Below are 13741 nucleotides of genomic sequence, written 5' to 3'. Positions count from 1 at the left end.
AAATTTCTGAAATTTGCGCTTCCTACTCTCCGAAAAGCATATCCCTTTATAGCTTCAATCCCACAATTGATTACCATTAATATGCCTGAATTTTGACCCAAATAAATATTTGCAAAGCTCTCTTTTAGTAAATCTAGTCCAATATCATAACAATGATCGAAAAAAAAAGGAAAGAAAAGAAAACTCTACCAGAGGTTGCCATCCTATAAAAAGAAAGCTGCACTGAGTAGTTCCAGCACCATATATGTCCAAATCTTCCCACTGGCCTTCAAAGAAAAAAATGTAGCTGAGTGACTTGGAATTTGTTATTTTCCCAAGTGGGAGCAAGTTCCTCAGAATCCTCCAAGTTTCAAAAATGTATTTTGATGAAAGAAAAACAAATCACTGTAACCCTTAAAGAGGGACTCTCATTATTTAAGAGCAGTATATGCAAACAATTTTATTCTTACTTGCAAAATCATTACATAGTAGGAATGTGGGAATTTTCTTCCACTTTAGAGAAGAAAAAAAAAAATAGTAAGCCAAAAGCACAATATGGACTTTATAAATCTGAAAAGCAAACATGGCTTCAAAAGGAATGTTCTCATGCATGCAGCTCGAGTATAGAAAAAGAAATAAATAAGAACTTTCCACACGTGACTGCTATGGTCCTATGCCTGATTTTTAAAAATTCTTTTCTTTAATGTAGAAAATTAACTGCACTGATGGCACCAGCATGCCTTTTATTTTTACTAGAGAGGACGAGGGCTCATTTTTCTGACATGGCAAGTGACTGCGTAATCACATAAACTAAAGAAGTCACACTGAAAATTAGCAGCTTTTCTGATCTAGCACGCTCAGTTTTGGGAATTTAATCCTATACATAAATAACAGACAGTTGAGAAAATGTGCATGAGAATATCAGTGGCAGCGTTGTTTATGCCTGCAAACAAACAAAACAAATAACCATCCATCTCCGTAAGCGGGAATACACGGATACTACGGAATAACGGCATGGCCAGTAAAAAAAAAACCAATACAGACTGATCTGGAAAGAACCCTAGGAGCTGTTAGTAAGCAAAAACACAAAAACAAAACAAAAAACAACAACAACTAAACAAAACACACACACAAAACAACCCAGCAGTTGACTGAGGAATATTACAGAATAATTCCACTTTAGTTAGAAAAACAAGCAAGAAACAAACAAACAAAAAAACTCCAAATGGGCAGGAAAGTTCTTTCTGTACAAAGGTTTGCAGAAACATACAGAAAGGAGAACGCTGTCTGCTTGCAGAGCACGAGTGGGGAATGTGGGGTGGGGGCGGATGTTAAACGTTACCTTGTATTGTCTGACAGCCAGCATGCATTACTTTGGCAATTAAACGATCAAGGAAGGGTGTCCGGGTGGCTCAGTCTGTTAGCCTCTGCCTCCAGCTCAGGTCATGACCTCGGGGGTCCTAGGATGAAGCCCACCCCTCCCCCATCAGGCTCCCTGCTCAGCGGGGTAGTCTGCTTCTCTCTCTCCCTCTGACCCCCCACCTGCTTGCGCACTCTCACTCTCTCTCAAAGAAATAAATAAAATCTTTAAAAAAAAAATCAAGGAAGTAGACACACCCTAAGAAAAGATGAAAGTCAGCAAATCTGAGATGTGGTCCATGTTCTTTTTTTTTTTTTAAAGATTTTATTTATTTATTTGACAGAGATCACAAGTAGGCAGAGAGGCAGACAGAGAGAGAGAGAGAGAGAGAGAGAGAAGCAGGCTCCCCGCTGAGCAGAGAGCCCGATGTGGGGCTCGATCCCAGGACCCTGGGATCACGACCTGAGCCTAAGGCAGAGGCTTTAACCCACTGAGCCACCCAGGCGCCCCTGTGGTCCATGTTCTTAAGCATCAAAAAGCATATCCAGATTCAAACACGGCGAGTATGAACACGGTGAGAAAGAAGGAAGCGTCTCTCACTGCTTGCTCTCCTATCAAAGCCACAGCAAGGCCACGGTGGGTCTCCACTCCTGAGGACAGCCCTGTGACGCCCTGAGCCAGACAGTGAGGCTGGATAACCCCAAATTCAAGGCAGGCTACCTCAAACCCTGCCTCTCTCCTTGGGGGAACTGGTCTTGCCTTGTTAACACACCAGGACGATCAGAGAAAGCAAAACGTCACACTGCTTCCCTCCTGCTTCTCCATGTCTAACAGCGACCAGCTTTGCTTTTTCTGTCCTGAACACAGCACAGAGAATCCCCTACATTCTAGCTACCCTTCGCCCACTCTCAGGGTCCTACACTACGTAATACTTTCCTCCCTTGCCCAGAAAAAATATAAATTCTTGCCCCAGAGAGCATGTTTTAGGTGCTGACAGCTTCAAATAAATGCATCGCAGGGCTTCAAAACCCATCTCACAAAGGCAATTTGCTGTCAAACAGGATGGCAATATGGGCAGTGTTCTAAATTTTCTCTACGTCCCACCTTGCAAGCTTATCTAAGTACAACCTGACACAGTATCTGAGCAAAGGAACCCATTAAAGAGGCCAAATCATCGCATCAGTTCAAAACTGACTTCTTTTGACCCAGAGTACAGCTTCATGTTGGCACTGACCCTTGGTTACTGAGACAGACCAAAATAAGTACATTACTCCTCAGCGTCCAATCACAAAGGATGCCATCAGCAAGAATGAGTCCCCTCCAGTCCCCTGGGGGGCTTTCGCAGGAGAAGGGTCACAGACGGACTGAAACAGCGTTTTACAGGAAGTCTGAATGGCCCTTTCCAAGGGATTATTGATTCAAAAACATCCAGTCCATTAGACATGACCCACAATTTATCCCTTTGTGGCAGGTCAGACTACACTAGTTCCTTTTTCCCCTAAAATCGTTGAAAGGCACTTGCTATTTAGGGCGCCCCAGAAAAAAAAGTCGTTTTTCTCTTGCAAATATTTAGATGTGTATAAATAATCATTAACTAGATCATTCAAATGTTTTTCTAAGAAGGACCTCACCCCGCAAGGGGCCACGTGAAGATTTACTTAATGATGTTCTAGAATCACAGAAGCACCAAGAAGATCAAACAACCTAATAGAAGCCAGTAGAAGTTTCCCCTAAAAACTGCTCTTTTTCCTATAATAATTGTCTTTTAGTTCTTTTGGGAGAAGAAAGGAGTAGAAAAATCTCAATCTTGTCTCCTCATGGATATATTTCTTACTACTATTAATTTTCTGTTATTTCTCTCGGTTGTCTTGTCCAGGGCAAATCTGAGCCCAGAGGTCTCAAAGGGGTTTTAGGAATTTCCCTCAGACCGATATTAATGTTCAAAGTGCCAAGCGTGCTGTCTCCCTTTTGTTAAAGGCAAACAAGGCAGAAGCACACCGTGCTCTGGCTTTTTCAATACATTCCCTGAAATCACTACTAATTGGGAAACGGTCATACCAAATGCATTCAATGAAAACACTTTCCAAAGACGCGAACGCTGACATTAAGAAAGTTGTATGTTTGGGAATATGTTTTCCACGCCAACCAAAGGCCAGTCCCAGCTACGAGCCATCCAACTGCCTAAATATTGTACTTCTGCTGCCATCTTGTGGTCAATTTTGAAATCTCAGCCTCTTCCTCTCTCCCTCCTCTCTCACTGCATGGTTTTTTCTCTGTATCTTTTGGAGGGTACCTACATCCAGATCTTAAGGATTCCCTTTCTTTAGTAGAGGGGGGACAGTCTGCATTATGCTCTGAAAGAAGATGGCACTGGGGTTAATTCCTCCTCCTGCCTATACATCCCCCTCCTTTTCCCACGTATTTTTATCATTTTTCCACTAAGCCATTCTCTTAAATGTAACAGTTTTTTAAAAAAGGCTTTCTCCTCGTTTAGATTAATCTAGTTTCCTACAGGTCAATGAAATACAGAAATACAGGAAAATAAATTTGTCTCTCTTTTTTTTTTAAGGTTTTCCCTCCCAAACTGTTTCCAAATTGCGTTTTTAGAAAGAAAGAAGAAAAGAAGGAAGGAAAGAGAGAGAGAGGGAGGGAAGGAAGGAAGAAAGAAGAAAGAAAGAGAGAAAGGAAGGAAGGAAGAGGGAGGGAGGGAGAGATAGAGGGAAGGAAGAAAGGAAAGAAAGAAACAAACAAACAAACAAACAAATATGTCTTTCCGTCTACAAATGCCACGCCACCTTTCATGGCCACAGATGTCTCAGGATCCAAGGAGGAGCCCTGGCGGGGAGTAGGGAAGCCACACTGTACTCCAGGACAGAGTGTCCCAGGGCCCCGGGCCAGATGGGGACTGGGTCCCAGCATCCTTTATTCTTCCCCACCTGTCCTGGTCAACTGTGGGCCCTGCTGGCATATGGCAAAGAAAATTCATAAATCTGGGGGGAAATTCGATGTTTTTCTGAGGATATATTGGAGTGAATAATTCTTTTTTTTTTTTTTAAGATTTTATTTGACAGAGAGATCACAAGTAGAGAAAGAGAGAGAGAGGAGGAGGAGGCAGGCTCCCTGCCTAGCAGAGAGCCTGATGTGGGACTTGATCTCAGAACCCTGAGATCAGGACCTGAGCTGAAGGCAGAGGCTTAACCCACTGAGCCACCCAGGCAGCCCTGGAGTGAATAATTCTTAACCAGAACAAGAGTATATTTTATAAAAGCCACCATTCCTGTCTAGCTCTATGTCACTCCTCTAACTCTTGTGGAGAAACTGAGTCACCAGAGACGAGCACCCAGGTAACACACGTAGCTAGAATCTTCCAAAACAGAAAAGGGATGAGTAAGGAAACTAGCATGAAAACAATCTGCTTCATTCCTTGTCGGAAATGACTTGAAGGGGCATCTGGGGGCTCAGTCAGTTAAGCATCTGCCTTTGGCTCAGGTTATGATCTCAGGGTCCTGGGATCGAGTCCCGCATTGGGCTCCCTGCTCAGCGGAGAGTCTGCTTCTCCCTCTGCTCCTCCCTCTGCCTGTGTGCTCTCTCTCTTATTCTCTCTCAAATAAATAAAATGTTTTAAAAAAGAAAAAGAAAAAAGAAAATGACTCTAAAAAAATCTTTCCCCATCCTCTTCTGGATACCCATCAATACACCATTGATATGTTTAGACTTTTTTCTTAAAATTTAGCCTTATCATAAGCAATAATAACCACACAGCATGGCTTTGATGTGCTTGTTACATGTTTTCCTCAAACCCTCAGTGAAATTCCCGATTGCTCATATACAATAAACTCCCTCGTGCACTGCCCAGAGACAGCCCTGGTACCACCAAGACGAGAACCATCGCACTTGGGGACACGTCGCTCTGCAGTAGACGTGCTAAGTTTGAGGAGAGCAGAGGAAATCCAACAACCATTGTTTTTAAGTAGCTTTGAGGGTCACCGGGTCAAGACTCTGACTTTTTAGAGGCATGGTTCAGATCAGAAGTTCTCAGACATTTTTCCTGCCGTGACTCACGAGACGGGTGACGGGTGACGTTCCTGCGTGCAGCACTCTCTTGTGAACACCAGCAGCGTCTGTGGGTGACATGCAACTTCCTGCCTGCCTGTGCAATCCAACCAGCCCAGAAAGCCCAGCAGAACGCCGGGAACGGAACGGGCTCTCCCGAGAGACGCCTGGGAGCGCTCCTATTTCCTGAGACACAAGTAATTCACAAATTGTGACTCAAGCTATCACGGACTCATTTGAACCTCCAACTAATCAAATACCCAGCCCTGGGGGGCGGGACCCCACAGCTGGAGCCTGCCTGAGGAAGACACAGGACACTGCAATGACTATTTTGGAGCCGTCTTATTCTGCACGAGGAGATCAGACTGAATAGGAACTGGTGTCACTCTCCAGAAGGTTCGGTTCTTGTTTAGTTTTGTTAAGTTTCGCTTGCTTGCTTTTGACACATTCTAGGTACGTGTGGTTCTTACCCTTTCTCCAAAAATCAGCCTGGGGGAGAGGGGGTAGATGGGGAAAAAGGAAGCTGAGGAGTTTATTTGGTTGAAATTTTTACTGTGGACAGACCTGGTTTCAACCGGGGGGGGGGGGGGGGGTTACAACTTGAGATATAAAAGAATGTTCTATTTTGAGAATTTGAGGGCATCTGCAGCCACGTTCCTGGTGGCCACAGGATGCACAAAAAGGGCATTATCTATACCACATACGAGAGGCATCAAGAAAAAAATTCACAGGTGCCCAAAGGCTTCAGATTTGCTCCTCAGACAATAGTAGTAGCATATAGTGCAGTCAACAGACCTACAGATACTCGTAAGCGGCAAACAGGAATATTTCTGGGATCCCTGCAAGGTTCACGAGAAGCATTACCGCAGCACGTGGGATCAGAGTGCTCGAATAAAGTGAGGATAAAAACACGCTTAGAAGCCCTCTCTGATTTGGACGAGAAAGGAAGGACAGTTTGAACTAGCAGCCAATCTGAGAGAATCAGTGGAGAACGAGAGTTGATCATCTTTATCACGAGTGCAAAGTTTAAACCAGCAAGGTAATTCCTGTTAGGTGTCTTATCGGATTAGCTCAACAGATAAACACTTGGATGAAACCAGTCCATCCCGTTTATCACCTTGAGAGCCCAAGTGCTATCAATGTATCCCTTCACAGGACAGAGTCAACTCAAATCAGCTCCTGGTATCAACACAGCAACTTTTTGGGACTAAGTTCCAAAAATATGTCCAACAAGCATGCACTAAAAACAGATAAACACACAGCAAACACTGGACAGGACAAATGACACATAGAATTTTGAAACTTTCCAGCCCCCATAAACTTTATATTGATTGAATTTAAAACTAGTCTATTTCCCCAGGAAGCATGGGTTTCTATCACCTCCATATATAGGAAACAATATGGAAGGGTTTAGAATAAAGCAACATGAAGTCTGCGATCCCTCAATAACGTTTAGTGAGCAGGGAGGAGTAAGATTAAGAGTTTTTAAAAAGGGTTTTGTTGTTTTAGAACTCCAAGCAAAATAAGGAGACTACATCTGTCTTCATATAAGAAAACAAGACTTTTTCAAAGATACAGTTTCTGGAAATACCCATTTTTTTTTATAGAGCCACTATTTCAAAGCATTTTCTATTTCAAAATGAACAATAGGCATTTTTTTAAAAAACTTTAGGAAATTCACATTGTATAACACCTGAATTGCTTGAAGTTAGGATAGATTTTTTAAAAGATGAGAGTAGCATTTTGAGCAAGAACTCTGTTCTCTGTTGTTTTATGATTTTTGCCACTGAAACCAATCCGGTGGGACTCACAGACTAACGTTAAGCTGGAAGAGGGAAACATGGGGACCCAAAAGAGAGAGAGACAACACAGTGTGACCCAGGAACAAAGAAAAGGAAGTGAAAAATCCTCAGTGGGTAAAAGGAGAAGATATATTTCCACAAGGAGCAACCAAGCTTGGTTCTTAGAGCTGGTTCTGGGAGGCAATCTTGGGCCCTGTGCCCAGTACCAAACACAAGTATTTGACAAACTGCAAGGTGGGTCTATCTCTCTGTTGTTTTTTTGTTTGTTTGTTTTGTTTTTAATTTAACAGCCTAAGAAGTAAACCTTCCATTTTAGAAGAAACTGATTTGAGCCAACTTGGAGGAATTTCAGAATAAGAACTACTATAAAGTCATAAAACAAATCAAGTGGCAGTGTGTGTGTGTGTGTGTGTGTGTGTGTGTGTGTGTACAGGTACACACACACATAGACACACACATACACATGCGGGGACGCAACAGCGTGGCACCGACAAAGGTAGACTCAAGGTCAGGACTCCTTTTTGACGATTCCCAAACTTCTGAGCTTTCACTTTGGTGAAACAGGATATGCTATCCCTGGTTTATCTCCAAGCTCCCAGCAACGTCCAAGTGCTACAAGAATCCGAGATAAGGCAGGGTCCTGCACTCTGATAAGCCCGTTCTCCACGCCAAAGGAAAATAAGTATTCGTGCTCTGAGCAACTGTGAAATCACCTGAAAATCTGATGAAGAGAGAGGATTTCAATGCACCCTCGGCGTATCCCACACCACAGGGAGAGAGGGCACTTAGGGAAAGAGGAAGAAGGTAGGACGTGGCTTGTTTTTTTCAGGTCTGTTAGAAATCATTTCATGAGGGTCAGTCCACTTTCTAATGAATGTGTGATTAAATGAGTGATTAAATGTGAACTTTCAACCCACACATAGATCAATGATTCAAATGGGGCAAGAACTCCTGGTATATTACAAATACATCTGGAAAATGTACATGCTTCCAGACCCTGAGCCAACCTCGAAGCAAAGTGAATCCATCTTAAAGCAGCAGCCCAGACAGATGATAAGCTGAAGATATCAATTCACCAAGTCTAGTCCTGATGCAAAATTCCGAAACGTGAACTATCTTTCAGGTCCCATTTCTGTGATTCTTTAAAAGGCACTTCAGGGACAATTTGCTCCATTTTCTCCCCACTAAAAGCAGGGTACTGCTTTGACCAAAAGGAGGTGTGAGGTGCTTATGCTCAGAATCTGTCCTCTCCCAATGACATGTAGGGAGACCCCAGGACGCTGACAAAACATCTTCCCTGTCCTCCTCAGCCTGAATCCCCTTAATCTCTTGTCATAGCTATCACTCATCTGAGCAAACTAAATCAATGTCCTCTTCCAGAAGCTGTTAAACTATGTTATTCTGGAAAGGATAACCAGTAACATAGCGAGATACTGTTACTTTGTAATAGATACCTTTAGACGGGAGGACTGGTAGAGAGGAAGGAATAGTATGAGTGGTCTGCAAGGCAAAAGGCAAAGGATATAATAATGAATGATGTCCAAAGGAGGCAACCGAGATCATTGTCACAACCATCCTATTTATCAGCTCTGCCTCTGGCATGAGAAAGGTGGGAAGGAAGCAAAGGGAAAGACTGGTATATGGCAAGCTCAAGGCCAGGACTGCCTGAGGAAATCCCAGACTCATGAGCACATCCAAGTGTGTGTGCTGTACACAAGGGCTTGTTGCCACTTCTCGGGAGGTCAGTTGTGTGCTGGCCCTAAGACTCTTCTAACAAAGATCCTATTCTGATTTAGGACAGGTTCTTTTATTTCAATTTGAAAGGACTCACCCATTACCAAGATGGGACCTGAGCTATCCAAGATGATGAAAATGTTGCAGCTTAGAACCTGGGCTCCAGAAACGTCAAGATTTGGGGTTGAAACTTGTCTCTCGCATTTCCTAGCTGTGAGATCTCAGGCCAGTGACTTCTTCGGGACTCACATTCCTCGGATCCACGCTCTTTTATTACCTTTGCTATTTCAAAGCACTGTGGATTTTCTCTATGAACAAATAATAAGCCAGGCCCAGAATTCAGCAGCTACTCACTCATTTCATTGAGGTGGCTTCTGTCGAAACTAGGCCAAATCCCTTGATTTAGTCTGAAGGTTAAACCAGACCTGAATTGAATGAGAGATACAAAAAGCAATGAGCTTTCTGGGGCATCCGTCCCCAAGCAGCCATGTCCCAGTGGAGGGAAGTTCAAATTCCAAATGATGAACTTACATCACCAAGAATCGAGGGATTTGTGACAAGAATAGCTTGAATGTCTTTGGGATACAATCTATTGTCCCTGTCACAGATTAATATTGATTCCAGCTTGCCCTCAAGCTACTTCAAAAACAACAACAACTGTTTGCAGTCCTTGGAGCCGGACAGGCAGCCAAAATAAGGAATGGAGGTGTGTGTGTGTGTGTGTGTGTGTGTGTTTGTGTAAAACTCAGGGAAAGAATTCAGGATATTAGGTAATTCTTGACTTGGGGCGTGTACACGCAGGGAATTGCAGGTTCACAGAAAACTATGTGAAACACTTGGACTTGATGGGCAAAGTGTTATGTAAATTCACAATATCATCATCGTCCTACAGTTTTCCAAGATAATCACTTGATCCCTACCGGGCATTTCTATGGGGTCTGCAAATGAGAACTGCAGCAAGCCGGACGCTTCCTTTTTAAACATGATCATCATACTGTACACTTGATACTTAAGCTGAGCACTCAGATCTTCCCTTTCCCTAGTATAATTTTCATCTAAGCATTCCTTGGATACTTAGATCACTCTTAATGGAGACTGTGCCGTATATCCTCTGTGGACACATGGAAGTCTGGCTAATTGGACTGACTTGATTACAACAGTCAGTGAATTCTCCCATTTCCTTCCACTGCAATAAACGCTTAAGATATTTTTGTCACCTATTATGTAAATATTTTAGATTGCCGTCATTTTCTCAAACAGGGCTTGGAGGCAAAAGCGCTTTTATCATTCTGCCCACCAGACAGACTCTTGTACTTTCCATGTACGTGTCTTGTTCGAACAAAAACTTCATGTCCTAGAAAAGTTTGAAATGAACCCATGAAGAGCTATCCCTCAAATTCTATAGCAACTGCCAGTGAACTTGAACTGCGCAGTAAGGCGGTCTCTTCAGCCCTGGCAAGCGCATCTGGGTGGCACAGAGTTCCACAAAAGGTGCGAGAGGTGAGGGCATACCTCGTCTCCAAAGCTAAGTATCTGAAAGGTAGAAAATACGCTTTCTTTTGAGAGCCTCTTGTTTGCTGTTAAAGGCTGGATCTGAGAAATACTGTTTAAAGGACTTCCTTTCTTGACTAGAACGAATGTCTGACCCATAATTAAGTTGCTATTGTCTCTTTAAGGGGTAGGATGAGTACCTGATTCCAAGGGTTACTCGCCCCATATATCATACCTGTCAAAATCCTTTAAACTCTGACTCAGCTTGCCGAAAATACACTCCAGGCTCCCATCTGAAAACTAAAAAAACTAAGTGCTGAGTGGGGGAAAGTTTACCCTCAATCCCAGCGTAAATCGGGCAGAGAGGAAGCAGGAAAGGGCTCCTGCGATTTACTCTAGATACAAAAACCCGCTGACCTCTACTGCGCATGATCCACGCAGGGGCTGAAGGCTCCTACCCCTAAGGCCACTGAGCTGGGGGCAGGGGGACTTGGCAAGGGAGGACGATGTGTGCAAAGACAAGCCGTTTCCTCCCCGTGCACACAAACCCTCCTCTCATTCCCAGAGAGATCTGCTCCTCCAGGAGAATAAAAGCGTCTCTGAGAACAGGCTCCCGAGTGACAGTGGACTCGGGGTGGGGATGGCTTTGCTCTGGGGCCCTTGCAGAGCCTTAGTTGGTGGGCGGGGGGGGGGGGGGGGGGGCTCCCCCCGAGCTGCGGAGGGCCGCTGGTTTCTGGTAGGGGCACAGCCGAGACACAGGGATCTGAAATTCCAAAAATGCGCTAAAGCGCCGGCCGGCCAGTCGGCCGGGAGGGGAGCAGCTGCCGGGTGACCGCTGTTGAAGTGGCTCCTTAAGGAGGTGGGCAGATTGATTCCAGCTGCTGAGCGAGGGGCAGGGCAGCGGCCGCGGAATGCGCAGAGCCTCAGCCCAGCCCGGGACAGCCGCTTCCCCACCAAGGGCCAGGCCAGACAGGAGCGGCGGCTGCAGTCTGGGCCTGGCAGCAGGAAGAAGGCCATCGGTCCACTGGCTAGGGACTTTCACGGCCGGCTGGGCCCAAAGGTGCCATGTGGACAGTGTCACTGTGTAATCGGAGTGTCCCTCAGGAATTCGAAAACCGTCTCCTGAGACGTAGGTTGGGAACGAGCCCAACGTTCCAAAGGAGAATCCTTTTGGGCTGGTTCCTGTTTTGCTCCCCGGCCCACTCCCAGGTCCTGGCCCTCTTCTAACAGCTCCTCACCCCTCCCTGCCCAGTCTCCTGGGCCCCCGTCCCCCACCACCCAGGAACACTAATCAATGCACAGGAGAGACAGACCAGGAAGGGGTGCAGAGGCAGAGTGGGGGGCCCATGGACGCTGGACAAGAACGCGTGCCCTTCAGAAGTGCCGGCCTCCAAGTGCTGGCTCATTTGAGGGGTCCCCTGAGAGCCCCAAACTCAGACACCAAGTGATCTAAGAGGGAAGGGGTAAGAGGTAGGCGGGCATGAAGGCACGCCTAATGGAATATTCAATATCCTGCGAAATGCACTTTCGGCGGGGCGCTTCCAGGGGCTAAAAGCCAGTAATGGGCTCTGGAGTCTGCACTTCCTCTCCCTAATGTCCAGAGGCGTTTTAATGCTGCAGCCAATCGATCAGCCTCCTCCGGTGCAGGCGGCGAGGGGAGTGCAAGAGCTTCCTACTTGTGGCCAAAGTCCCCCTCCCCCCCCCACCCCATCCCCCACCCCCGCACCGCCACCGCGCGACACACGACTCCGAAAGGGCAAGGACTGGACTTCTATAGTGTCCGGGAGAGGAAAGGAAGGAGCCTGGAGGCGCCCAGAGAAACAGCTCCCCTCCCTCTTCACCCCAACTTTGAAGACAACAAGGAGGCCGCCTTAGCCACCCTGGGACACGGCTGGCCGGCAGCCCCAGCGCTGCTCCAGGTACAAGGTCACCGAGCCGCCTCCGAGCCCAGGGCAGCCCCAGGTGTGGCTCTTCTGGAAGGGACACAAACACGGCACACAAACGTCCAGAAAGTGGGGCTTCTCTGCCATTTCTTGCTGACATCACAGCTGCCTGGGAAGGGACCCTGTGAATAAACCTCTCCCGGTCTCCCCACCCCGGAGGCCGGATCCCGGCGGCGGAGACGCGCCCCCGTCCCGCCTCCCCACGCCCCTGTACCGTCCCCGCAGGGCTCCGGCGCCGGGCGAGTCAGTCCCTCGGCCCAGCCCGACCCCAGCCGGCCTCCGCCGCCCCTCCCCCGGGACACCGACGCTGCACCACCGCGCACGCCCCGCGGCCGGGGCCTGGGGTCGCCTTGGGGAGCTCTGCGGCTCCGGGACGCGCGCGCCTCTGTCCCGGCGAGGCCGTCCCCACCGTGCCGCGCGCACGGAGAGCGGCGCTCCCGCAGCCGGGTGCGGGGCGGCCGAGTTAGCGGCGCGAGCAAACTTTCTGCCTCCTCCCCACCCCCCACGCCACCGGGGCGCGTCTCCCCGAGGAGCTCGCCTTTCCCAGCCCCGCAGAGCCAGGCGCGGCACGTGACGGGCAGGAATAAAAATAAACCCTTCCCAGGCCCCCGGCCGCGGGGGCCACCCCACTCCGCGAGGCGGCGGCGAGCAGGGGGCGCCCCGCGTCGCCCCCCACCGCGCGCGCCCGCGCCCCCCGCCCGAGGGGTGCCTGGGCTTGGTCCGGCCCGCCGCGCCCGGCCCGCGCCTACCTCTCGGACTTGGTGAACTTCCGGAACGCCTGTCGGAGGTCGTGGAAGGAGCGGTAGGTCTGCGGCTCGGCCGAGATGCCCTGCGCCCGGGTGGTGCGCGGCCCGATGTGCGGCGAGGGTGCGGGCAGCACCGACTGACATTTGTGCAGCTTCCTCTTCAGCTCCTGGATCTCCTCCTCTTTCTCCGACAGCCGCTTCTCCAGCTCCTTGATCCTCTCCTCCTTGAGCATGAGAATCTGGGCGAAGTCCTCCTCCAGCTCGCTCATCTTCCTCCCCGGGCCCCTCCGCGAAACTTTGCTCGGGCGCGGCCGGACGCCGGCCGGGGGGAGGCGAGCGCGGCGACTGAGCCGAGGGGGCGCCGAGTGCGAGCGCGCGGCTGCGCTGCCCCCCGAGCGGCCGGCGGGCGCGGGGAGCCGCGGTCTGCGAGCCCCTTCTGCCGAGGGCGCTGAAAGCTCCGAGGGAAGGACGAGACGTCTAAAAGCGGCGGAGACAAGAGGCAGAGTGCTAATCCCCAGCCTCTCGGGGGACTAGGTGATTATCTTTCATTGAGAAACCAATTAGAGCCGCCCGGCCTCCCCTGAGACCCCCTCCCCCGTCCCCTTTCCCAGTGGCTCGTGAGAACACCGCGCG

General features: G+C 48.2%; 1 protein-coding gene across 1 annotated transcript in view; it reads right to left on the bottom strand.

The window, feature by feature from the left end:
* LOC111145213 (protein kinase, cGMP-dependent, type I) overlaps window positions 1-13377 on the bottom strand; it is a 1255864-nt gene extending 1242487 nt beyond the window's left edge. Inside the window, exon 1 of the mRNA XM_022499949.1 lies at window positions 13112-13377. Within this exon, the coding sequence (XP_022355657.1) occupies window positions 13112-13377 (266 nt within the window). The remainder of the gene's footprint in view (window positions 1-13111) is intronic.
* Between the last annotated feature and the right edge of the window lie 364 nt (window positions 13378-13741).

Source organism: Enhydra lutris, unplaced genomic scaffold, assembly GCF_002288905.1.
Source record: "Enhydra lutris kenyoni isolate GAN:26980312 unplaced genomic scaffold, ASM228890v2 scaffoldscaffold12, whole genome shotgun sequence".
In the NCBI taxonomy this organism is placed as follows: domain Eukaryota; kingdom Metazoa; phylum Chordata; class Mammalia; order Carnivora; family Mustelidae; genus Enhydra; species Enhydra lutris.
The sequence above is the reverse complement of the archived record's forward strand: the minus strand, read 5'-3'. Positions and strand labels throughout refer to the sequence as shown.